Here is a 27,853-nt window from a genome sequence, read left to right as displayed (position 1 = left end):
AAAGAAGGGGGAAATTGTTCGGGCTTGCATTATCCTAGTAAACTCATTCCCGTCAAAAATCACTTCCCCCGCCTTTGGCGAAGTTAGGCTTTGTATTATACTCCCCTGGGGGAACCAAAGCCGGGGGTTCACTTAACTACCCTACGGGTCTCCTGAACCTGAGTCATCTTTGTACTGGAGTTCTCCGAATTCCCATAACCCTCGACCCGTCCTCAAAACTTCCGAGAACACCCTCACCCCTATTCAAGAGCTTGTGCTCAACCCTGAAGAAAATCCTGGATCAGCGGCATTGGAAGTGCCCCAAAATTTAACCCGAGTTATTCCATATAACTTAATTTCACTTGTTTCCATCTTGCTTTTTTTTCTTTTTTATACGTTTTATAGATTCGTATGAAAAACACTAGTATATAAACCCTTCCTTCCGCAAAAAATGGGCCCTTTTCAAAATTATCATTTCAATTCCACCCCCACCAAAAATACTTCCAACGCCCCTGTTCTGCGTTCGCCCATGGCCCTGCCTAGCAGAATCTTGTATTGCTTTATATTAAGAAATGTCCTTATGTAGCGGACGCGTCACTCCCGGTCGAAAGGTCTTTTATCGCGACGAATCACTCATTTGAAACTTCCGTTATCATCTTGCAGTTTTCAGGATATACGAGCTCATGAGAGGTTCGCTATGTAAGAATTTAAAGAAACGGTTAGAGAATAGTTGGATCTGGAGTGTAGCGCTTTACGGTGCAGGAACGTGGACACGTAGGAAGGAGGACGAGAGAAGACGCGAGGCATTCGAGATGTGGGTGTGGCGAAGATTGGAGAAGGTGAAGTGGACGGAGAGGAGGAGGAACGACGAAGTGCTGGACATGGTGGCTAAGGAGAGGCAGCGTCTAGATGGGATACGAAGGAGACAGAATGTATGGATGGAGCGAGTACTTAGCAGGGAGGGGATATTGAAAACAGTATTAGAGGGTAGAATGTTGGGTAAACGAGGGAGAGGAAGGAAAAGAATAGGAGTTTTAGATGGAATGAAAGGGAGTAGGCCTTATTGTGAATTTAAGAGGGAGGTGCTTGAAGGAAGGGGAGGCTCCCAGAATTCTTTATAAGTACTCCATGGAAACCCATCTTAATCGGTAGAATACTTAAATATTAATAACATGCATAGCGCAGATCCTTGCAGATATCTGCGCATACATCAAATTTGTAAATTTCTCCTTAGTATTTACCGAGATGTAAAATTTTCGTATTTCAGATGCGGGTACATTTTTTCAAAATTTTACTATATACACCGTGAAAATTTTCAAGGTAGTTTGTAGTTTTAAACAAGTAATTCGTAGCGGAAATGGACAAAATACAACCGGCCGATAGGGGCCTTGTCTGGTCGTTCCTTCACCACTCGCGCACGAACATGCAATTTGGTGGAGCCTTCAGTAATCTTTGGAAGAAGTTACTAGCTAGACTTTTAAGCAAATAGAAATGTCCGTGAATGACAAAGAGGGGATTTTTCATTCTTCGACGAAGTATTCCATCTTCTCAAATTTAACTTACGGTTGCGTTGATTGGTTGCATCTACTCCATGGTGAGTGGAAGGTTTACTCGGTTTTTAATTATGTTTCACAATGGTAGTGACATTAGCTAGGAAAAGAGTAACGAACGAATTATTCCTCGGTGTATGGCGCGGACTAAAATCAGACATTTCTCCTGTGAACTCTTTACGGGTTTTTAACCTATCAGGAATCTAGGTAATCTGCCAACATCCTCTTAGGAACGCAGCCAAAATCGAGTTATGGCATCAACGCAGTGAACTTGGTGACGAATTTTAAATTCGGAAGTTAAGGAAATTTTCTTCGGACTGCGTTTAAAAAGAAAATATTAATTTGATAATACAGCAAAGCACCTGGAATTTTTTATTTCTATGAAAATCATCTTAAGTTATCAATGGCATTTACTCTCATTTCCAGAATTTCAGGTAAACTGTTAAATCGATCGTTATGGCTTTATGGAATTTGAAATGGTGAAATGGATATCTATAATTTGTATGTAGTCAGGGTATCAAATAAAATAACCTGTGAGAAGTAAAATTATTGAAGGTCAGGAAATAGTTTTTTTTGTATAGGGCTTTAGGAAATGAATGTCTGAACCCAATTCAGCATTAACGTGAAGAATTGGAACCAATTCTTCACGTTAATGCTGAATTTTGGTGGATAAGATAGTATCAGAATTTTATTTGTAGGAAAAATCTCAACACAAAACGTAAAAATACTCTTGCATTAATACATCCGTCCAACTTAGGTTCACTGACGTACACACGTTGAAACGTAGAGCCATGGAAGAAGGAGGAGCACCTCCCCCTCCTTCTTCCATGGTAGAGCCTTCGTAGCCTTTGCATATCGATGGACTCCGGCAGCCAAGCGTTTCTGGACCCCAAACCATCCACTTTCCGGAGGCTACCTCAGGAATGGATGATTTAGGATCCAGGTTGATCGCTTGGTTGCCCTTCTGATCCTTTGACGGGGATCACAAGTGGACAAGTGACATCCTTGAGCGTCCATCGCCCCCTCCGTGCCTTCCCCCACGGTACGGTGGCGGCTCTGTCACCTCGTGCTTCCTCTCGCGGGCTGTCTCCGGCCTCAACCATGGATTTCGTGCCACTTGCCTGATGGTTGCACGTTTTGTGACATCAGGTTCGAGCAGGTGCCTGCTGGTTGCAATCGGGAGTATGCATTATTTCAACAAATATCACACATATTAATATAGATTAACATTTTCGGTGGTAGTACCGCCGAAAATTTAAATTCGTGTCTCTTTTTTTATTCTGTTTTTTATACTGTGTCTTACCCAACCTGGATTATGTTTGTGGCAAATACCTCATATCGACGAATATCAAGAATTAAATATAAATTAATATTATAAATTTTCATATATGAGTCATTCGACCTCAATTCAACTAACGTTTGTCTCTTATAGGGAGTCTCAGATTTCGATGAAATTTTTTGTATTGGCCTGTATCCACCTTAAACTAAATGCCCGATACCGATTTGCTAAAAAAAAAAACTGTGCCTTTTACGCACATTTTAATTTTTTGGTATTTTTGCCGAAAATATGTGCCTTGAATCATATAATTCCACCACCAAATGGTCGTGTAGACGTGATTTATAGCTTTTTATAAAGCAAAGACATTGCATAAGATACTGAATGTGTAAAGAAATCGTTATCCTTTCCTACCATTATCATATTTAAAAGTTTAAAACATGTTTTTTTAATAATATTTATTTAACTGTTCCGTCTCATAATTGCCCCAACCTTTTATTTTACAACAAAGACACATCTGCCTTACGATTCCAAAAATAAAATTTAGTGATAGCTGATAAATGGATTTTTGGAAAGCGTGTAAACATCCACATTTGTTCCCACGCGGTGTTCCGGCTCCCCTATTGGAAATTCATATCGTGGGCCTATCGTAGAAGTCTGTGAATGTAATAACTGCTCCAGACCTTTGTAACATGACCTATATTTTGAATCATAAACAATGAACGCCAGCAATGGGTTTTAATAATGTTAATATGTGCCCTTTTTAAAAATTAGTTAACATAACCTATAATTGATTTTGGCCCCCCAAATATCTTTTATTCGTCATCTCTAATTATTGCTATGGAGGGTACGCGTGGGAGACAGAGAGAAGGGAACCGGAGGGGATGAAATCGCCTGAATGAATTTGAGGAATATTCCTGAAGTGACTTAACCGGGGCAAACCCTCTTATCACCGGAATTATGCTGTGCCTTAGGGCAAATGGTAGTCTCCTCAGGGGTGAATGTAAGCTCGAGATTCCACGGAATGAGGATCTATATACGCTACTGGTAACAGTAATCGCAGTAGTATTGGTAAAAAAAACTGAAAAACTTGCGTGGATGAAATGGTCTGGAGCAAATTATTTCTTCAGACAAGTCGAGTTAAATAAAAACTGTAATTTAATTCGCTCCCACAAAAATTCAAAGAAATGCCATTTCCTTCGTGCTTAGCCTAGACTTCCAGGGTCATTATTCTCCAAATGCAGAAAAGGTTCTCGGGTTTTCCACCGGTTGATGTTTTCCATGTCTCCCGACGACGTTTCGAGCAGCGACTTGCTGTTCTTCCTCCGGGGATCTTATGAAAAACATCAACCGGTGGAAAAGCCGAGAAACTTTTCTGCACCTTATACGCCGGGATAACCCAAGATCACACATTATTCCCTAAAATTTACATTTGATTATTTCATGATCAATTTTGAATAATGAACAAATTGAAAGATGTGTATTATTAATGAGTGAAGAGTGAAAGACTTTTTACGTTCCTCAATTAATTCTGTAATATTTTTTTCGAATTTCGAATGACTTGATAAAATCGTGATCGATTTAGTCAAAATGTCATTCTAATGAGGAAGATGCTGAAATAAGTCCTAATACCTGAATCATGTATATTCATAGTATTTTCGTCGACGACTCCGTTCAAGTTTTCCTTAAATTTGGTTTTCAATGTGCATGCCACGTCCTCCTAGTAAGTGTTTGTAATAGATATCATTTAAAAGCGGAATTACTTTGCCTCGATGCTTTCTGTCTTAGGTGGGACCTTTTAGGCACCGTGGATGCCTTTCTCTCCCCTTTATCTCTGATGAACGTGTGAGAACGTGGAGCGAGTTAACTGGAGCTAGCTCGTTCTGTGTGCATTACGTCATGTCTTTCGCAACATTATGGTCCATCAATCAAATGCAATCCTCCAAGGACCCTGAGGATGAAGCCTCTTGAAGAGACGCATGCGGCTCTGTGCGGCTTATGAGTACTAGTCCGCGCAGCTTCTGTATTGAACTTTGTGTAAGTTTTGGTGGAACAGAAACTCAAATGCCCAACACTATTTCTCGTAGCTTCAAGCATAGAAGATAAAATAGAATTCTGAAGAAGAAGGTTGGTTGTATATATAAATAACCCACCGTAAAACCTATAAAGAGAGCGATTCGTGGTGATTAGATTCACAATCTAATGTCTAATTCTCAACCATTTTACTTTATAAATAAAGGGTACTTAATTGTAAAAATAGTGCGAATCTGACAATTGTTGTTCTCTACGAATCACAAAGATACTGGATTAAATGCTTGGTTCGTGAGCAGGATTAGAAGGCCGAAAACTAATAACATTAATTCCAGTTGAATCAGGACAAACTGGGTAATTGATAAGAGATCATAGTCAAATCTATAGTCGGTAACTGAACAAGCCTTTGCTATAATTATCTTAAAGTAATACCAATTTTAGTTGGTGGATTTGGAAACATACTGGAACCATTAATATTAGGAGACCCAGGTATAGCTTTCACTTGATTAAGTAACGTAAGATTTTGACTTTTACCACCATCGCTAATCTTACTATTAGCAAGGAGATTCGTAGAAAGAGGAGCCATTCTCCCGCTACGTACGAATCTTGAAGGCCGAACTGGAGATGACACAGAAGCCTTAAGACAGCGCATCCCTCCCGCTTTACTGGACACCATTGGTGACCTATTACTCGCTTAAATCTTAATATTTTCGACGCATATTAAAACAAAAAGACAGCGTTTCCTGTGTTTTATTTTTTAAATGCCTCACATTTATATTTTCATATTTTAGATAGATGCAGGCAAATCTTGGCAAAGACGTGCTCTATACATGCTATAATGTTAATAAGGCTAGCGTAAGTTTTTAATGAAAAATACGTCGCCCAAAAAGATTAAATACAGCTCATGGTCAGTGGCTTAAGGAGGGAGGGTCCGAACCCCCCCTCCCGAAATATAAAAACAGAACTATTTTTCTTCATCTTAAAAGAAAAGAAAATATTGAAAAAAATCATGAATTTACAAAAGATGTTTCCCGAACTAAATTCCTGGCTACGCCATTGCAACCGGTCGGTAAGTTTACAGTCTGGAACATCCGAGTTTCGATTTTCGTCTGTTTGAAATTAGTTGGATTGTTTTTGCAAATATCTTTTTGGGGATAATTTGAAATTTTTCTTATATAACGTTATTTGGGCTGCTAATTGATTTTGTCAGTGCTAATGTGTCAATATAATACTTATCATGTCTATTAAGTCATCGCCGCTGATGTCTCGTGAAGCGTTTTAAATGATTTTATCCGACATATAAGCAGGTCGTTCAAAACACGTCAATCGGAATGTTTTAATATTTTTTTTAATAGTGGCCTCATAGCAATGATGGCCATGAATGATACTATAGTGCTAATGGCATATAGCTATTATTATTTATGCTAGTGGGAAAAAAGGCCTCCAAGTAATGAATGAAAACCTGATAGTGCTCTTATTTCCACATGGCTTTTAATTCATTATTTGGCAAGCTCGATAACCGGTTTTCAATATTTGTCGCCAAATAAATTAATAGATCTGTCCAAACATTAGACATTTTATCCAAATATCTTTAGTGAGCTGATGATAGCAATTTTCAAATATTTGTTGATAAACACAGATTATTATGACTTTTTAATTAAATAACATAATTCAGAAAGTTTAAACTCAGAAATGGCGCGCGTAGAATATGATATGAATATAATTGCGTTCATTAGGTAATATTTTTTAGCCGAGAACGAAGTACGGAAGTATTTGAAAAACCCTACTTTGTGTTGAGGTTACCTTCATAGCATTGTCAATCTCAATCAGCCATTCCGTAGAAAAATTATGGGTAAAAGTTTGGTATACTTAAATGCTTACCAAATTAGGCGTCTTGCTGCTGAACTGACTTTATTGTCACATCTAGACGGATACGTGATTTTATGGTTTAGTTGCATTTTCAGCATTTTCCGCACATTGGAATCGTCGAAAGGCATATTTGCGACGAGCATAATGTAGAGAATGCATCCAATGGACCACATGTCATACATCTTCGGATTGTAAGACATACCCTGGAAGAAATGAGGAACTTGCATGATCATTCACATTCTATTATACGGCGTGATACCGTGTGCACAAAGCTTGGACGCATGGATGAAGGTCGGAAAATAGATATGTCTTTCGCTGAATAATGTTTTATTTTCTATTAATTTATCCTAAACTCGGAGAAATAATGATGAAAATAAGTTCTAGGTTTGGGTGCAAAGAAGATCAGATGGACGGATATGAAAAGGAGAGAAGTCATAGATACGTTAGGTGAAGAGAATAAAGTGATGGAGAAAATTTGAATTAATATATTTAGTTATTTGATAGGAAGCTTTTCCCCGTCACTTTTTCTCATCTCTATTACTCCGATCAAATTCTTTGTTTAATTAATAATTCTACCTATATTGTGTGGGTCGATAATCAAATGAAATGTAATTTCGTAACCGGTGACGGTTATATTTTGGATGACTTGACGCATACTCTTTCTTAGTCGTAGGGTTAAAGGTTGAAAATTTTTGTCGTATATATAATTTATCACCATGGGATTTACAATCTTTGGGGTCATAAGTGCAAGTTTGTGGTGCCCCAAACGTTTCTACCACATATTTTACTGCTGTAAAATGTTTTGAATCCAGTGATTTTCAGTGATAGGTATTGAAAAAATAGGCAGCGTTCGAGATTAATTTTCTCGAGGACGTAACTAAAAACTATAAAAATACGTATTTGTAATTCTATAATTTTCAGGAGAGCATCAATGGAACCGCCTTTTGTGAGGAAGGGTATTTCCGGCTGTACCTACTTAATGCACAGACGTCGAAACTGGAATTACGCCACTGCATGATACACAAAAATGATAAATAGTGGAGTAGAACGTAACGTTACGGGTGGAAAAAATGAAAGTGCCTTTGCAATTACATGACGTTCGGAGGCGAAGAGGGAGATGAAATAGAGTGATTATGTAATGCTGTGAAACCGATAACTTGAGCGGCTGAAAAATCTTTCACTCGTGTATCAAAAGTAGAGATGAGTCGATTCCACTTTTTTTGGATTCCGATTCCAATTCTTTCATATCGATTCCCTATTCTATATTCCGATTTCATTAATTATTTTTCATACTAACTGGCGGGATATTGATTTGTCAGAAGTACTGTGGTCATTAAAATTTAAAAATTGATGACCCAAAAAGTATTTTTGTTAGAATTTGCGAATTAGTATTTTAGTAAATTATCCTTATCTTTAAAATAATAATATACACTTTAACTCTTTCAAACATAAATTGCTAACATAATAATATACAGTGCACAATGGCTCAGGTGTGTGGCGGTCTATTTGCTTTTGCTGAATATCTTCAAAATATTTATTTTCCTGGAATCGACTTTAGGCGAGCGATTTCGATTCCAAGCCCAAGAATCGACATTTGGAATCTATTCAACCGTAATCAAAAGGATTATGAAGAAGTAAGGTTTTCATGTTTCTCGAAGCGCTTCTACTAATGTCCCCTCACTCCCCCTGCCTCTCCTCCACTTCTTTCTGCGCGGAGGTCGTGCGAAAGGGCTGACGATTGCTCGCCTTCGAGGTTGGGATAATGCTTTGGATTGTTTTGCTATCTTTTGGTGGCACTATAGGCGGGATGAGAGAATGAAAAGTAGATGGCCTTGCCTGAATTATTTCCGGGGCAGCATAAGCAGCGCTTCCGCAGAAAGTATTGCTGAGAATCCGATTACCATGGTCATCTCTGCATCGCCGTGCAAATCCAAAATCAGTTATTTTGATCGTGTTCTTTGATGATAGGAGAATATTTTCGCATTTAAGATCCCGATGGCTCAAGTCAATACCGTGCAAGTATTGTAAAGCTGACACCAACTGTCTAAAATGGATAAAATTCACAATTCGATAACACTATGACAGAGTACAAAATAAAAATACCCACATGTTGCAGCCATGCTAAAACAGAACTTTAGTAATCTAGAAACGCACCTGAAATATTGCTTCGCCCTGCCCTCTGGTAGAGGGCCATAAGTGCGAATATATTCCAGTAAGTCGCCTTTTTCGCAGATGTCCATAAAAATGAATACACGTTCACCTATAACAAATATTTCATGCACAGTCACGATGTTGGGATGATCAATTTTTTTCAGGATTCCAATCTCTCTAGGCAAAAATTTCTGAACATAATCCAACGAGGCTTGACTTTTGTCGATAGATTTGCAAGCTAGTTTCTTCGTGTAGTTTCCTTTTGTCATTTTCAGGGCGGTCCGAACCTTACAATACGACCCCTGTCCAATCAGTTGACCCAGCCTGTACCCATATCTATTCAATATTTCGGTGGATTTATCCTTAAAATTTTCTCGGAAGTTAGTCATTTTTGTGGAGAGTGATCAGCAATAAGACAGTAATTTCCCCAGAATTTTAAAAAAGTATCGAACTGAATTCTATTGAAAATTTATGTTTCCTGTATCGCCATTTAGTTTTGTTTTCTAAACTCAAAATCCAAATAAGAAAGAAATGCTACCCATATTTGTTTTGGCAACGGAAAGTATATCTCAAACAAAAGAAAGGTAATGACTATAAGCAAAATTTCCATCATCGATTCATATAGTACCAATTAAAATGAATTAAGAAGATACTGTTTCGTTTTACTATTAAGTTTTTGAAATTTACGTTTAAAAAAACATGAATCTGGAAATGTAACCTCTATCCTCTAACTATCGTAAATGGCGGCACAAGGTTAGTGTCAACAAGTGAAGGTCGCCCTCTTGCACTTCCGTTGTTTCCTTTTGTCCTTGAATGGCAGACGTACGCACCAACGTAAATACAAGTCATTTCTGCTGAATATGATGAACGGCATTTGCTAATTGGTGCTAGCGAAGTTTAAGTGTCTCATGTGTTTCACGAATGGTCAATTTAAAATGAGTACGTAAAACTTAAAATGCTATAATATGGAGAAAAGGCAAACTCCCTCATCAACCTGGCAACTACGCACATGAAGGAAGTTAAAAATATGAGCCAAGAAATCGAGAGTCACGAGAGGGTGGCAGAGTGTGGTGTGATGGTGGCATTTTAAATTTTCAGACTGGACGCGTTTGTAGTGACATGCTTGCCAAGGTTCGGTGATAGTGGAAAGTACTCGTGTTAGGACTAACAACTTGTATTCAACATGGAATTCGCTGTCGGTGGATTGGCTGCAATGGGAGCAGGATTCTTTACGAATCCGCTGGAGGTCATAAAAACGAGAATGCAGCTACAAGGGGAATTGCAGGCGAGAGGGCTTTACACTGTACATTACCGAAATTTCTTTCACGCCATGTACACCGTTGCCAAAGTCGATGGTGTCCCTGCTCTTCAGAAAGGTTTGATTTGCAAAATCTCTCCAAGAGTATTGAATATGCATCTACTTTGTGGGGATTCGTGTGATACCTTGCTTCTTACAATAGGAAGTTTTTTTCATGTATAGGATTAGTACCGGCGTTATGGTATCAGTTGGCATTGAATGGAGTTCGGCTTGGAGCCTACCAATTTGCTGAAAATCATGGATGGACCAGAAATAAAGATGGTCAGACGTCTGCCCCAAAAAGTATTATCGTCGGCGCCTTGGCTGGCTGTGCGGGTTCATTCACAGGAAGCCCCCTGTACTTGGTAATAGCTAAAACATTGTGTCAATCAATATGTTCCTACATTTTATTCATATTTTTGCTGATTACAGTTGATGGGAATGGTTGAGTAGATGATTCTTGCTCTGTAATATTTTTGTGTTAACATAAATGTTTTGTAGATACTTAAGCATTTAACTTGACCAATCTCTTATGAAATATCATTTCAACGTGTGTCGTCACGAATTCTCATTCGGCCTCTCTATCAAATTGGCCTTATTCAGAAATTTTGCAACATTAATGCTCACAATTGTGAAATGTATAGAAACCAATCATCCAAATTTGTACAGCAAATTATGAACCTGTTATAATTGACGGAAGTTTAGTATGAAATTATTGACTGAACATATTTTAAATAACTTCCCAGTGTTCAAGTGTGTAAGTATTTTCTGTTTAGGTAGATACAATGTATTACCTTCCTTCGATGCTACCTTTCAGAAAATTAAACCTTGATTCAGGGACTCGGGACCTGTGTTTCTTGGTCAAACATTGGGCGATAACTGATAGCAAATGCAGGGTATCCAAAAACTGGAAATAAAATGGCTTGCTGTTGAATCTGTGTGAAAAAGTTTGTAAGTTGTGGAATTTATGTGAAATGCCACGTAAAATTTGTCGGAAAAAACTATGAATATTGTGCGAAATTCTGATTTTTTTACGTCATATTTGTTGTTTATACTAAAGTTATAACAAAATGATGAGGCTCAAAAGTAGCGCATAGCTTCAACCTCTTTTGATAATATTTAAAAACTCTCCAACTGATAATATAAGACTAAAAATGTGGAAGATTGGCCTATAAGTAAAATCAAACTTTTTGTATGTTCATCTGAAACCAGCACCGTGATCAGGATAGGGAACAACCCTTAACCAAGAGTAGGGACAAGGGAGGGTGGTAACATCCCAGTAGTAGTGGGGTTCCGAACAATGGTACAATTTTATTTAGTGTAAATTGGATACCCAAGGGGTGGGGGCTAAAGCCCGTCTAGCCCCTCTCTGGATCCACCACCGTCTGAAACTTCACCTACCAACTAACTCAGCTGATGGCATTAATACCATTATTTAATGTTTTTTAGTGGTACAGTACACTCCCATTTATCGAGGCTAATGATGGGGAGGGACGGCACGAATAATTGGAAAACACGGATTACCCAAACATTTCACTTAAATGTCTTGCAATGTTCATAATTTACCTAAAACAAACAATATATTATTATTTTTGCAGTAATGCTGCTATTTTAGAGTGCTTCCCAGACTCAATTAGAGCTTTCTTTGCCAGTTCGCGATCTTTTTACCGGCGATAACATGGTTGTACTCGTATTATTAATGCTCCATGTAAGGCCTAGTTTCAAAAACCACACATCTGTGGCTGTGTGATCATGGATACAGAAAAGTGGTTTGCACGAATGCTTCAAAACCACTGATCGACATCAGACACTACACTGTCAGGCACCACGCCACGTAGTCGCGTCGCGCACAAGTTGCCTGGGTTGCAACTGCTGCGGGATGTGTATCCGTGATCACGGAGCACGGTTGCGCATTGCAAAACTCAGAAAACAGAAACACGGTACTCCCGTTAATGCAGCTAGTGCACGATTGCTTCCGTTTTATGAAGAGGATTATAACAGAAATAATAAGCCCGGTGTATCCTAGCATTAATGCAACAATTCCGATAATTTTGCATACGATTTTATTTTTTTTAATGAAGATTGCAGAAAAAATTGAGCGAGAGTGAAAATCATGCACGAATAATCCGCAATCCGGATAAACCGCTGCCGAATAATCGGTAGTTTGCTGTATTTCCTTTGCTGCATACTGCATTTGATTAAAGACGCATTTCCTTTTCTCCACCTCTGTAAAGTTTCATCATTAGAATAAGGACTACAAATGGCAATTACAACTGGCTGGTATGAAATGAGAAATCACGTCAACTTTTGGGAATCAATATTCAAGTTGCTTTTGCAGAGGTCTCACATACTTTTCTCTCATATCTTTATGACTCTTATTTCACCCTAAAGTCTGTGTCTATTCTCCTTTTTTTCTCACTTGGTTCACATGGTTTTCAATCAGTATATTATTTGAATCTTGCCCGGGTAAGTTTACTCCTCGGAGGGCATAGATGTATGTGGTTGTCCTGCTTGTTAAATGTAAGAGTGGACTGTTAGTCGTAATTTTATAAGTTAAAATATACATTATTATATGCTGTGCATATGCATTTTGAATAAAAATCTCATTGCTGTTATTGAAGGTCACTCTTGTATGTTCACACTAATTGCCATGGGGAAAAAATTCCCCTAGGGTGAGGAACGAACCAAGGACCTTAGGGTTTTTGAGCTGCTGTGGGGACTGCTAAGTTGCAGAATCCTTGATTCCCATGGCAAAATACCAAGGTTCATGGTACTAGGTCTTAGACCTAAAGCCAATTCCGAAGGTGAACCCCGTAACTGAATTGTTGTGATGGCAGTAGTGTGACGTATTTCACACCTGCTACGTTAATGATGGTATAATTTACAATAGAAAATTGCTTGGGAAAAAATTGCTGGGGTGTGGTACCTTGTTGAGGGTAATTTTTTCCCGTGGCAATAATTGTGAATTTTACCACTATTAATGTGGCAGGCTTGAAGTATATCACCCACAAGAATGTCCCAATGTGAAAGTTTCCATGAGATTTCATGTGAAATTCATGTACAGGCGGTCCTCGACTTTCGTACAATTCGCACTTTCGTACGTTCAAAATTGACACCTTTTACTTGACTTCGGTACGCTAAATTCGGACTTTCGGACGTTGGTCTGTAATTTTTTTTAATTCCCATGATGCGGACTGTGCATTAGGGCGGATCGCAAAAATCGATTTTTTTCAAATCCATCTGGCCCAATGAAAAAAAGTTGTGGGACCGATCAAAAATAAGGCCTGAAAAATTTGAGACCTCTACGTGAACCCCTGACCCTCGCTCAAATGCAATTTAGGGGGGGAGGGTCAAAATTCGAAAAATATAATATTTTATGGTCATTTCCTATAGATTTTGCTGAGTTACTGCCCTTTCAGGGCTAAAATTTCGTGCATTTTGACGTATCCGCCACCGTTTAGCCACAAAATGCCTAATTTGAGTCCGCGCCCGCGGAGAAAATATTCCAACGCCCACGCAGCGTCGCGGAAACAAGAGCAGCAAGCCGATCCCGTCCCCTCCCCGCTCGCTTCTCCCCCTCCCACGCCTCGAATGCAGCGAAATTCATCCCGCGTGTGCTGCTAGGAGGGCGTCCATCTTTGATTATATAAATCGGTAGATGGTAGAAGGTAAAAAAGGATGCGTAGTGAGTCGACTTGTCCCTTATTTGGCGCCTCGTCGGCGTTAAATAAATCGATGTTACCAACTTTTAGAGAAGTGATGAAATAATTTTATACCTGCGCGCGCAGGAAAGGAGACTACGGTCTTGAAGACGCCTCTCGAGTGGCTATGATGGTTTGGGAACTTAGGTTATGCACTTCTATTCCGGTATTGTCCGACAGCTGTGACTACATGAATGAATAAGGGTGAAGGCCGCCGGTGTCCCCTCCCCGTTCCCCTCTCGCAAGCCCCAGATGCACCAAGTGCGTCTTTCTTCGTAAGTATTACTAATATTTGATGTTTCAGCATCGTCCGGTGAGTAACAATCACGAAGGAATTACTCAATTATCTGCGTTTAGTATTAATTGGTTATTATTATATGTATTTCTTATTTGAGTGTCATCCCTCATCTTTCGCTGCTGTCAACAAAGTTTTGGTAAATTCTTTCGCGAATCTCTCGTCCGTATGCATAATTAAAGGAATATTGAAATTCAAATTTGAACTTTCATCAATAGATTTTTAAATTCCACAGCGCTAAGCTCAGATATAGCCGAAGGAACCGGAGTCTCTCTCCAATATATCATCAGCGGGTAGTCCTTTACGTCGATATTGAAATCCAGCAATTAAAAAAATCTCGGGTTGGTCGCCGAACGCATTCTTGCAACAACGCAAATTCGGTCCTTAAATTGCCCTCCCAATGTTTATGTCGCAAATCTAAGTCAACTTAGTGCAATTGGGAAATAGACCACTGTAATGGATGAAACAGGATTTGATGCTTTCCCGGCGAATGATGTAGGTAAACTCTTTTCGGGGTTCAACAAAATTTATCCCGGAGGATGAGCCCCGAGTCGGAGCTTGAAAGGTTTGCCATTATGGAAAAATTAACCCGGTGGGAATCCTGAGAAGAGTTTACCCACACTGCAAGGGATGTTGGAATTATGCTTATAGCAGAGGGATGATGCCTCCTTTTTGGGCGGTATTCACTTGATACCATCATATTCAAATCCTTTTTAATTTTTTTAAATCTACTTTTCACTTGGAAATGAATCGATAATACAGATTTTATAACTGTTGCTAATCCTCCGACGGGGGAAGCAAACCTCCAAAAGTGGGACCCTGTTTCTTCAATTAACACCACACATTCCCCTCTAAACTTGGATTGATAAGACCTCTTGCCTTTTTTCATCAGGCAAGAGTTTAGTCTTTCATTCCAATGAAATGGAACCCTTTGATGGAACCCTTATAAATCTCTCTTTTCTTATTCACAGTAATAAGCATCTTTTTCTGTCCACGTAAGTAATTCTGGTACACCAGCTTTGATGTATCTTACGAAGATGACTTTTGCGTCAGCTAAAGTTGCGGGAACGTTCATTGCTGTTGCTTTGTTCTTGCATATACCTCTATCACAGTTGGTACACGCATTTTCCCCGAAGAAGTTCCAATTTGAGTTTATAGTCCTTAATGTATATTTTATGATGAAAGTAGAGATACAAATCGGCTAATTTCTCGCCAGTTTAATTTTCTTCGGATGAATTGATGAAGAAAATTTTTGATACTATTTTTCCGTACAAGAATTGACGATGTTGACTCATCGCTCTCCGATGATTCCCTTTTTTTCCCTCAGTTGTCGAGTTTCTTTAGGATTCAATCCAGCAGCCATCATCTTTCTTTTCGTCACCTTGTCTATCAACATACTTCTTCATTGAGGAAACGTATCCTCCTCCTTGCACTTACACACATAAATATCGCATAATTTAAAATGTTCCTTTAAAATTGTTTGAGTTTTATACTTCAATAAAACTCTACTTTTGGCCTATTCTAATTTTCCGTAAGTTATAGTACTTCCTGTGGTACCGCTAAATCCATTTAGTCACATTCATAATGGAAGAGAAGCGCGTCACCATAGTTCGCACACCTTTATAGCCACTCGAGAGGCCTCTTCGTAGACCGCAGGCTCCTTTCCTACGTTTTCGTATCTAAAAATATTCAATCACTTCTCTAAAAGTTGGTAACATCGATTTATTTAACGCCGACGAGGCGCCAAATAAGGGACAAGTCGACTCACTACGCATCCTTTTTTACCTTCTACCATCTACCGATTTATATAATCAAAGATGGACGCCCTCCTAGCAGCACACGCGGGATGAATTTCGCTGCATTCGAGGCGTGGGAGGGGGAGAAGCGAGCGGGGAGGGGACGGGATCGGCTTGCTGCTCTTGTTTCCGCGACGCTGCGTGGGCGTTGGAATATTTTCTCCGCGGGCGCGGACTCAAATTAGGCATTTTGTGGCTAAACGGTGGCGGATACGTCAAAATGCACGAAATTTTAGCCCTGAAAGGGCAGTAACTCAGCAAAATCTATAGGAAATGACCATAAAATATTATATTTTTCGAATTTTGACCCTCCCCCCCTAAATTGCATTTGAGCGAGGGTCAGGGGTTCACGTAGAGGTCTCAAATTTTTCAGGCCTTATTTTTGATCGGTCCCACAACTTTTTTTCATTGGGCCAGATGGATTTGAAAAAAATCGATTTTTGCGATCCGCCCTACTGTGCATCCCAACATTCAATGTTTCAAATGGAGGTATATGCGAACAACAGGAGCGTGCAATGAAGGGAATTGTTGGTAGTTGACTCTAATCTAGGTGATTTATTTGGGAGAGAGATTGCCTGCTATATCAAGAGAAGAAGAAAGCCTTCATTGGAGAGATTTTTCAAAAAAGTTGACTAAACATCATCATATTTTGTCTTTTTTGAATAACATGCGAAATATACGCGATCACAAATGTCGAATTTTGGTGTGAAAATTAAAAGGTATCCAGAGTGCGGGTTCAACAATTACATATTGTTATGCTTCTTGATATGTCTTTTTATTTATAGTGGACGTAATACGTAGAACGTCAACTTAAACGCCAAGAGGAAGTTTCACTTGATAGCCAATGGAGTTCTTGTTTCTTTTAACTTTTATTTACAGTTTCTACGTATTTTCGAAAGAAATTAGATGATTTATGGAATTTTATTAACATATTATTAAAATTTAGTGAATTGAAATAAAATCTGTGAAAAAAAAGGTTTTAGTACGTATATTCCGCCCTTATGGAACGTAATTAGTATGGAAGTCAATGGTTCGACTTTCGTACAAGTTTTCGGGAATGCATTGTGTGCGACAGTTCGGGGACCGCCTGTAATGGCTGAGTAGCCTTCAAATATTACTCTCAGATTGTAAAAATTTTCCGTACTTTCCACAGAAATTTCCCATAAAATTAGGATTTCGCAGGCAATTCACAGATTCATTTCATCAAGTCAAACCTTCAACTGCAGGCTATGTACTTGTGTGTATGGCCATGTGAGGGAACAACTTACACACCTGCATGTTTGACCCTCTCGTGGTACCAGCCCTCTTTGTCCCGCCTTATATTTATGAAGTGGGTAAATGTGAACAGATTTCCATTGTTTTCGGTGTTGAATAAAGCATAAAATTATGAAAAGAATGAATGCTTGTATCAGTTGTGTCATAGATATATGATAGCTAAAAAAAGTTGATCCAATCCAAGATCCAATAGTCCATTAGGTCAGGGCCTTTTCCACTGAATCCTAGAAGAAGGGCATTCATTATATGGGTCTTCCACCTGCTCTGGCCTTCGGGTCTGGTCTCCTCGGGGTATTCAGCAAACTCAGTGGAAGACTTGCAATGTTGCTGTTGAAGGAGTTGTGGAAGTATGGACCTGAATGTACGAATAACAAATCATAATATAATAGGGTGGTGTGAAAAAACTCATGCTACAAATTTTGTGTCACTGTTGCGTGGAAAGTTGCAATGTATTAGTTCAAGAAAAACAAAAAAAAAAGAATAATTAAAATGGGCGTCATCTTTTGATCCCAAGAAGCACCTTTAAAAAAATGACAAAAATGAAAATAAATTGTTTTTTTTTTCATAGTAAATAAAACTATCATTGGTTGGATGGAGGGAGGATTTAGGTCGGAATCAAAGGGCAGCCACCTTCCCAGAGGGAGTTATGGGTTGTCTAAATAATATTAAATGATATCTAAGTAAGAGAAGACCTGACCATACAAGAATGTTATATTTTAGACTATAATATTACCTTAAGCAAAAAATTGTTACACAACTCTGAAATATTTTACATTTTTATTGATCTTGTCTGATCGGAAATAAGTGTTTAAAACTCTGAATGTGTATATATTAATAATAATTATGCTATTTGTAATAATGTTTTGCAATAGCACTAAAAATATAATTTAAAATTTCTTCTTTTACTATTAAAAAAAACAATTATTTTCATTTTTGTCATTTTTCGAAACTTTTTTGCACTACCCTATTATATAGTTGTGGTATATATTATATTATTACGTACATGGTTGTGGAAAGTGGAAGGGGAGTAGTCAAGGAATTCCCACCTCTCCGTACACAAATATTTTTGGGGTTGCAGTTTATGTACTAACTTCCAGCAGGGATGGCAATCTAAACTAAACGAAAGTCAAAACCAGTATTATTTCAATAGAATTTTTTTTTGCGAGCAAAATTTAGAAACAAAAATGAATTAAATGCCAGTAGCTAAACTCAGGGTGGAAACTAAATTGAAGTCAAAACTATTTCGGGTCGAACCTATCACTGATGCCAGTTCCACAGTTAAAATGTTGTATATCACTGACATCAAGGGTAGAGAATACTCCTTCCCTAATGATCCCCCTTCCAAATGAACATTGATGATTAAAATTAGCATATGCCATTTTTGCAGAATGTGGTATAATGAACTCCAAAGACCTTACAAAGTTTACATCTAGGTGAAATTCACTGTGAAAGCATCATTTGACTTATCGTGGAAGGTTATTCGGGCATGCTACCGTGTCACGTTCTCTAACTCCATCTTGGCCGACATTTCGATGAATGAGTTATCCATCGTTATCAGGGCATTTCGAATCTTTGAAATCGTCCTCCTTATATACAGATGACGGCAGTATCGACCGGGGCAGGAGTTATGTGATTGGACAGGGAGGACCGTTGACACTAGATTAAAAGAACATCAATGTCATTTTAGACTTGGCCAGCCTGAAAAATGGGCCATGGCCAACCACAGAATTTCCTCCGACCTCGCCATCTGTTGGGAGAAGACCAAAATTTGTCGGATAGACAAATTTTGGCAAAGAATAGCAAGGGAGGCCATTGAAAGTCGACTGAATGCCACCATGCACGGTGGCACTGGCTATACACTGAGCACCTCACGGAAACCGGTGCTGAGGAGCATTCATGAGGAATGGAAAAAAAGGTGTGAAATCCTCAACCAATCACGTAACTCCGATTTTTTAGATGTTGCATTTCATCTTTGGTGTTAACAACTTAAACCCATGCATGTGAGTGCATAAGTTTATTTTTGTGTGGTACTGGTAAAAATTTTCATAACAAGTACCTGTCAGTAAAAAATTAATTTTAAGATTTTACATTTTTCAGTACGCATATGTATAAAAAAATTAAAATCAGGAAAATCTTTTGTGGGTATTGTTTATTGTTACCTACTGAACAGAAATTTACATGTGATCAAATTGTTAACTGTGTATGGATTGTTCACAGGTAAAGACTCACCTGCAGAGTCAAGCCACAGGGTCCATAGCTGTAGGCCATCAGCATCATCATACTGGAATGTGGAAGGCATTAATGGGAATATATTATGAGCATGGACTAACAGGACTGTGGCGTGGTGTTGTGGGATCAATGAGTCGTGTTCTTGTGGGCTCGGCTGCACAATTATCTACTTTCACAATTACAAAAGAATGGCTGGAAGAAAAACATGTAAGTAAATTCTATGATTTATTGATGAAACAAATATTTTCTGCTAATGATGCTTATCTGGAGAGTGCAAGTGAAATTCATTGAGTCACGAAAACATACCTAGTATTGTTTTAAGAAAGGTCAATGTTATTTTTGGACTCCTATCAAAACAAATTAAAGAAAATGTTAGTGAAGAATTTGATCTGGAGTATAGCTCTCTACGGTGCGGAAACGTGGACACTGAGGAAAGAAGACAAGAGAAGATTGTAGCATTCGAGATGTGGGTATGAAGAAGAATGCAGAAGGTGAAGTGGACAGAGAGGAAAAGGAGCGACGAAGTGCTGGATGTGGTCGGCGAGGAGAGGCAGCTTTTAGATGAGGTACGGAGGAGACAGAATGCATGGATGGAGTGAATACTTAGTGGGGAGGGGATGTTGAAAATGGTGTGAGAGGGTAGAATGTTAGGGAAAGGACGGAGGGGAAGGAAAAGAATAGGATTTTTTGATAGATTGAAAGGGAGTAGGCCTTACAGTGAATAGAAGAAGGCAGCGCTGGAAGGAAAGAGAGGCTCCCAAATCACATCTTTAGTACTCAATGGAAACCTACCTTAATCGGTAGAATACTATGATAATAATCAAAACAAAAGCATCTTGCTGAGTTAATGTTTTAATTGGTAAATCATTGGATACTTACATTGATTCTGATAAGTCAGTAGAAAGCCTGATTGACAGAACTAAGCAGTGAGAATCTGCATATGTGCTATGTATATCATCCTAAATTTGTGTATTGTCCGGCCAAGGGTGACACACTTACTCAGCAATGAAAATCATTGATAGCTGCAGTAAATATTTATTACTTTCCATGAAAATCAGAAGATCTGTTTACTAGACAGAGCAGTGAAAAACTTAATACAAGTGAATAGGAAATCTGTTTTCTCAATGCCCAAGAGGGATGACAAGGCAGTGGGAATGGAGTGTGATGCGAATTACCTAATATGGGCTGAGTGCCAGCCTGATTTTAGTGTGGTTATAGCGTATTTCTGGGATGAGATTTCTCTAAGTTAGGTCTGATAATGCAATTCACAGTTACCCTTTGCAAGCCTTTTGGAGTTAAATATATTCTATAAAACAGACTATGTTATGCCTTCCCCCTCATTTAGAACTCTCATAAAATGTGTGAGCATTTGGTAAGAGTTGATGTGGTGTAAGGCAAAATGAGTCTTAATTTATTGGGCGTGAAAAAGTGTAATAAGTAGAAAAACACAATCTGAAAAGGCCCGAATGGGATTCCATTGTGTTACATTCTAAAACTTTTCCAAATAGCAATTTATCAATGTTCTGTTCTAACGTCCAGAAAATTCATCCGATTTTTGATAGAATTTGATTTAGGTGAACGATGCCTACTAGTGTAACAAACAATACTTACTGTTGCACTTCACATGCAATTTTTTTATTGGCTTGCTCGAAAAAATTTTCCATAATGGTTCATGCAATTTTCTTTGTTCTGTCTTAATCTGTATCATCTGGGTAAACAACTCTGATAAACTTTCAATGGAGGGAATTTTGCCAAAAAAAAAGGGAAGAAGAATTCATAAAAATATTGCTGTCTGATCCAGCTGTCTGTAGAATTCAAAGAACTAAATCATCATGAGGAAGAAATCTATTTTCAGGCATTTCTTAATGAAGAAATGAGAACTACTTAAGTTCTTACCTCATTCCTTTTCAATAATGTTCATTTCACTTTTATTTGGAATATTTTCAGATATTTCAGCCAAACAGTCTGATGAACACAATTTTAGGAAGCATGTTGTGCAGTATTGTGGCAGGAATCCTGATGACACCCTTTGATGTGATATCTACTAGACTATATAATCAAGGTATTTACAGTATATTATAATATTTATTAATTAAGCATATATGTGGTGGAGTTAAATTACGTACCTCTGTACAAGCTGCCTGTTCTAAGTGTAATTATTCTTTGAATGTATGGGTATAAATTATTCTGATGTTCCCAGGCAGGTTGTTATGAATCAGCAAGAACCATACATAGCAATCATATTAAGGGATTTATAAAATCTGGAAGTACATATTTGTATGCTGCAATTTTAATTTTATTTTAAAAGAGCAGCAGATTAACACAGCTGCACTGCTGGCTTTGTGAGGCTGACATGTCATTAGGTCACTCTTGTGCAAGTAAACATTAATTTTAGATTCCTATAACATTTATTGATTTGTTCAAATGAAAATTAATTGGTTCTTATTCTTATACATGTTAAAAAAATCTAGATGCAAATTTAATTATATAAAGAGATGTTAGGGAAACACAAAATTTTTATCTCAAAACTGCCTTTGCAGGAGGTAAGAAGTACTAAAACTAAAGTAAGTGTGATAGATTCATAGTGAAACCAAAATTTTTTCATAAAGTATAGCTATTTTTACCAAAATTAAGAAAAGTCAGAGTCCCATTGTTTGGTTAAAGTTAACTTCTTATCATCATCATTAAGGCACAGCGGATCACGTCTAGAAATGAAGTACTTTTTACACTGTGATCACGCATAACTGGGTTAAACTTAAATGTTTGTTTTAAGAATATTTCTGCTTAGGATGGCTATAATTTATATCCAACTTGTCAATTACGGTATGAGTTACAGGATATACATTTGTTGATTTAGGCCGGAAAAACCAATTGATGATATTTCTTGATGCCATCAGTTAAAAAGTGAATTAATTTAGTGGAATCTAAAGTAATTTTTTATATGGAAGGTCTCTGACGTTCATCTAATTGAGAGCTAGTTTTCTCTCTGCTATAAATGATTCTACTGCAGGAAAAGATTCTCCGTAGTTAATTTCTGTTAAATTCTTTGCATTCACTTTCCAGGTGTTGATAAGAGTGGGCGAGGTCTATTGTATAGTGGTGTTTATGATTGCTTTGCCAAAACTATGAAAGCTGAGGGAGTCACTGGTTTCTACAAAGGCTTCACTGCAAGTTATGCCAGACTTGGACCACACTTCATTCTCACTTTACTGTTTTGGGACATTCTCAAGGATTTTCAGAAGAAATTGACAATATCTGAAACTGGTAATTCAAAGCTTGGTAGCTAGTAGGGATTTGAAGGAGCTCTGTTATTGGAGCTTAGAGCTTTAAGTATGAACATGATAATATTTTAATGAGTCAATCTATAGTCATCTGTGAAGTATGTATTTTACACAAGACACCTCATAAGACCCGGACAATCAAGGGCTGGGTGAATTCCACCTCATTAAAAATCCACATTTTTTTGTGCCCTTGTTAGAATATTTTCTGTGTATGTATTAAGCATAATATTCCATATTTTTTATGCTTAAAAAGTCATAATTCATAGGTTTTTAAGTCTTGAGACGAGAGGAATGGCCCCTTATTTCAGCAATGCAGCTTTTGTGTAAATGCTTTTACCATTCGTGACATTTCTGAGTTGGCATCCTTCAGTTTTAATTGGTAGATGATGTTCTCACCTTGGAATTTTTTGTCATTCTTAATATTTTGTATTATTTAATTTTTTATCCTTTCTTCTACCGACACTAAACAGCCTCTTCCAAGGGACAAAAATCAATTAGGCTGATATGGCATTAACAGCTTAATTTGAAAGACTTAAGTTTTGCAGTTAGTAGATAGCATATCTTCATATGTTCTATTTTTCAGTCCCGATGGCTGTGGAAAAATCTGCAATCGGTAGAACATTTTTTTTGTCTGAAACTTTCTGTTGGTGCTTGTGGTACTTTTAATTTCCCTGAGTTTGGTTAAAAAAAGGTATCACAGTGAGTTGAATAATATCGGTGCATCAGGGAACTCCAGGTGCATAATATTTCTCATTGGATTTGTCATTACTAGCTTTAAAGTTATTTTACTGCTCTTTACAAATAACTGTGAATTTTAGGGACTTGTTTTTATGCTTTTATTTTGATTTGGGGATTGTGTTGTTCGTCGAAATTTGTAAGCATCATTTTATTTTACTATCACAATGGCCTACCTCTACCCCTGGCTATGATTTTATTTTGCGAAGGACTTGGAGTCTGGGACACCAATTTTTTTCATTTTGTATGCCTTATCCACAGTTTTGTCTTTAATAGTTGACTCTCCTGTAATTGTCTTTCATTTTAGTAGCAAAGTAATACCTTGACTGCATGCACTGATGAAAGTCTTCTTATGCAAGTGAAAGATAAGGCTTTGTAGAAAAGGACTGCAGTAACAAAGCTTTCTTTTTTGACTTTACAGGTAGCATGTAAGTCTTCACTAGTCAGTTGTCTATTTTTCATCACATCTGATTTTATTAGTCAAATTTTACAATTATACGACCAACTACCTTAACCACTGTTGCAGAAACTTCCTTGCTTCTTTTAGGGTATATTTTAATAGTTGCAACTTTTGTATATGGTGCTTTCAGAGAAACTTGATTGGATTAAGTTTTTTTTTTCCAGCCATGTGAGAGAATCCATCTTGTGTGCTGTTTTGAGGTCCGACACGTTTCTCATGCTCATTTGCTCAGACAAAATGGATTCTTTCACCTGGATGGACACAGGAGAGAGCACAATCTAACTGCCATTGTTGATTCGAGAAAGTTTCTCTGAATTTAACGTTATTGAAGCTGAATGTGATTTTTATCAATCAGGTCACAGGAAGTACTGACAAGAGGAGACTACGTAAGTTGCTCTGCCTTTTTCAATGCGGTATTTTTTATGGCATTCGGAATGGCGAACACACCTCTGAACTGATAGCGCTTCCATTGAATGGGCCTTAGTTTGGCTGTAATAAATTAATTTTAGAGTGGTATTTGTAACAAGCGCTATATAATCCCAAAATAACGTGACCTTGTACAGATGGGTTGGTTGGTATGGTGGTGAGCCTCTCCGGCTCTCATTTGGGGGGCCAGGGTTCAAAGCTTCGTCACGGCAGTATATTTTGAAATCTTCATTTTGATCGTGAGGTGACAAGTATTTCACTAATTTTAATTGCAGCAAACATGAGAAAAATTTTTTATCATCATAACGGCGATTAGGAATTCAAGCAGTGTCATCACGGAGGTGGAGATATGAAGACGACACTTGCTACCATCCTCAAAAACTTGCAGAAAGATTAACAGCGGGCAATGACAGTTGCTTTTTTTTTTTTTGAAGAAATTACAGTTGTAGGTGATCCTCTTGTTATTATGCTGGAGGGCAATGGAACCACTATCAGTTCAGAGATGTGTTCGCCATTCCGAATGCCATAAAAAATACGGCATTGAAAAAGGCGGAGCAAGGTACATGGTCTCCCCTTGTGGGTGAAATTTTGTTTCAACAATAAGCCCTTGTAAATTGCATCCCTTGTAAAACCTCCATACATTGAATTTGTTGGAACTGAAAAAACCATGGGTTTTCTTATGGTTTCTTTTGGTGGAAATCACTAGAGAAGACTGTGGCCTTCACCGTACCAGAGAGTCAAGTTTTCTCCATACCCTCCGCTCTGTTTGTCTTGTATGTGAACCATTAAGACGTCATACTCTCAGCTGCGGTTCTACTTCCTGCTTACTGCGTAAATATCGATGAAAAAATAAACTACAATTGCAAAACATTACATTTTATTTCTCAATAATTTGTTCTAGAGGGGCACTTTCTTCCTTTTGGGTTCAAGCGCAGACTTTGTTCTGGGGAGTTTTCTTAGTTGGAGAGGTTTCTTATGGGTTTTTTTGCGTGCATTGCCCATTGGATGGGTTCCAGACTGGGCCAATGACTTCAAAATAAGGGTTCCTTGAAATTTTGCAGTATGGGTGTTCGTTATGTAGAGGTTTTACTGTAATAGCTACAGGGAGTTAATATTACTTCAAAGAAACTCAATGGCCTTTATGGAATCCTAAACTTACATCCATGTAGGGGCATTCAAGTGTTACATAAGCACATATTTGGGCATTCTTGACCCATCGTACCCCCATGTAACCAATACTTAGCTTTGATTTAACCTAAAAAGTAGGTAATTCAACCTGATACCCTTCCTCTCCCAGAGGTGTTTAAATAGTACTTTAACATCCCCTGCTACTTATTTTCTCTAATTATTGTTCATTCACTGTGGTACTAGTTTGATTTTCCCCATATTTATCAGGTAAAATAAGTTAGATGATTCAATATGTCAAATTGCAGTAGACTCTCATTATTATAAAGTTCACGGGACTGAAAAACCAGAGGTTCATTATAGTGAAGCTTGTATGAACGTTTCTTTTAGGCATGGTCAAAAATAAACATAGTTTCTCAAAATTTCTTGTCAAAAATATTTAGAATCACGCACATTCATTTCACTTTCTGAAAAGAAGAATGTGGCATGATGCAATCGAGGGTTGATATCTTCCCGAACACAGTAAGTCCTCGTTATACGAACAAGATGTGTTCCTCGAGACAGTGGCACAGGGAGGGGGGGTTTTGGGGGATAAAACCCCCTCCCCCCCAGAGCTCAGAGGTATTTTTAAGTTTAATCGGTTTTACTTAATTAGATTGATATTACTAATACAATAGTTTAAGGATGAATAAAATATCCCTCAGAAAGCTGTAAATCTCACCATTTTGAACCATTTATCTTCAAAATTCCGCAATTTATTAATCTCGTATTTACCGCTTATCCTGGTGGGTATTCCATACCCCCACACACCCCGGTGTTAGTTGCACCTAAACCCCCCCCCCCAGCCTAAACTCCTAGATGCGCCCCTGATACACAGAAATGCTAAGAGCTTTGTTCGCGTCGCTATGACTTCTGCACTTTTTTTTGCGACTTCTTGCCCCTTTCCTTTCGCGTCGCAGAGGGCGTGAGGAATGCTGTTCGCGTCGCAGGTTCGGGTTCAAAGGTAGCAGCATCTGCCCGCCCCTTTTTGCACCCTCGTCGACGGTAGGGCATGGAGGGCAGCAGAGAGAATTCCCTAAATTCCCAGCCTTAATTCCTAGCTGTGCCCCTGCCTTGAGACCCTGCTCGTAAGTTGATAAACTTGTGCGAGGCATGAAGGAGTGCAGTTATCCTGAGGAATGCAACACCGCATCACAATTGTGCGTTGACTCATGATTGTGACAAAATGATTTGGCTGGGCGTGCGACGCATCCAGAGTCGAAAAAAATCGCTGTCCACAGGAAGTAAGAACGGGCTAAAAGCTGAACAGTTCCTGACTTCACACCAGACTAAATGATATTTTGTTCAGATTATGTCCAAAGTGCGAGTTCGTATATGCCATACCGGGTCACATCGGCCAACTCAAAAGATGCCAAATTTCAAATTTTGGGCATGCGTGGATTTTTCGAAAGTTCATATCTCTGAAAGTTTGTAAATCAAATGTGCGTAGGAAGAGGACTAACTGCACGTTCAGTTTACGAGCGGTAATGAGTGGGTCACCATGATTCCGTAGGAGTGAAGCTTATTACATGATGTTGTGCACATACTGAAGTACATATGGCCCACTGAAGAAAGAACCGTAATGAATGCTCCTGGGCACAGTACACGAGGAGAACTTAAACGTAGCGCAATAATGATAATGTAGTGTAGTGTATATCCACCCTAATGCCATTGCTTATTCCTGGAACATTGCCATAAAGTTCATTTTGTAACCACCGGGACCAGGACTGAGGTTTGTAATTTTGTAAATAAGATTTATTTTACTGAAGATTGGATAGGCCTTTTTGTCGGGACCTACAATTTACTTCATTATGACGAGAACTTCGTAATAAAGTTGTTAATAAGTGATAAAACAAGTCTACTGTATTCAACCCAATTCAATCAAAATTGTTATTCTTAGGTATCCATTTCCTCCTAAATGTTTTCTTATGGGTGCGTATTTTGAGAAATAAAATCTTATAAGGTGCCATAAATTAGGTTATTATCTGTTGCTTTTTCAAATACCAGTTTATTGAAGGCCAGTATTATAGTGAAAAGTGTAATTTTATTGAATTTTGTTCACGCTGTTTTACCCTTTGTGTCTGCTAAGACATAAATCCAAATTTGCTTACTTCTCTGGATGGTACTGGAGTAGATTTCTGTTTCCCATTCAGTATTTTAGGTCTTTGCTTGGTTATTCACTTCAATCTATTGTGTATCATAGTACCAACTTTTCTTTGTATGAGATTCTGCAAATGAATGCAATTTGCAATTCAACTGTTTGATATTTTGTTGAATATGTTAATGATAATATGTATGTATATTTTAGTGAGGTAACCAATCAGCCTCTTCTGCTTTT

General features: G+C 38.2%; 2 protein-coding genes across 3 annotated transcripts; one reads left to right on the top strand and one right to left on the bottom strand.

Moving 5' to 3' along the window:
- Positions 1 to 2,359: 2,359 nt before the first annotated feature.
- LOC124159487 (testis-specific serine/threonine-protein kinase 1-like) lies at positions 2,360 to 9,426 on the bottom strand. Of its 2 annotated transcripts, none has more exons than XM_046535319.1 (4): positions 8,860 to 9,426; positions 8,542 to 8,749; positions 6,718 to 6,908; positions 2,360 to 2,695 (listed from the first exon to the last, which is right to left on the bottom strand). In XM_046535319.1, exons 1-4 carry the CDS (start codon positions 9,243 to 9,245, stop codon positions 2,512 to 2,514), a joined length of 969 nt encoding a protein of 322 aa, XP_046391275.1. In that variant the 5' UTR covers positions 9,246 to 9,426; the 3' UTR covers positions 2,360 to 2,511. The 2 variants fall into 2 exon arrangements, with proteins under 2 accessions (XP_046391275.1, XP_046391276.1); XM_046535320.1 differs by having other exon boundaries at positions 2,360 to 2,692; positions 8,860 to 9,424.
- A 228-nt stretch (positions 9,427 to 9,654) lies between these two features.
- Positions 9,655 to 25,809, top strand: LOC124159486 (solute carrier family 25 member 35-like). The gene is made up of 5 exons (XM_046535318.1): positions 9,655 to 10,232; positions 10,337 to 10,518; positions 19,438 to 19,656; positions 21,397 to 21,511; positions 22,513 to 25,809. The coding sequence occupies exons 1-5, from the start codon at positions 10,040 to 10,042 to the stop codon at positions 22,734 to 22,736; spliced, it is 933 nt and encodes a 310-aa protein (XP_046391274.1). The 5' UTR covers positions 9,655 to 10,039; the 3' UTR covers positions 22,737 to 25,809.
- Positions 25,810 to 27,853: the final 2,044 nt, after the last annotated feature.

Source organism: Ischnura elegans, chromosome 5 (genome assembly GCF_921293095.1).
Source record: "Ischnura elegans chromosome 5, ioIscEleg1.1, whole genome shotgun sequence".
Taxonomy (NCBI): Eukaryota; Metazoa; Arthropoda; class Insecta; order Odonata; family Coenagrionidae; genus Ischnura; species Ischnura elegans.
The sequence above is the reverse complement of the archived record's forward strand: the minus strand, read 5'-3'. Positions and strand labels throughout refer to the sequence as shown.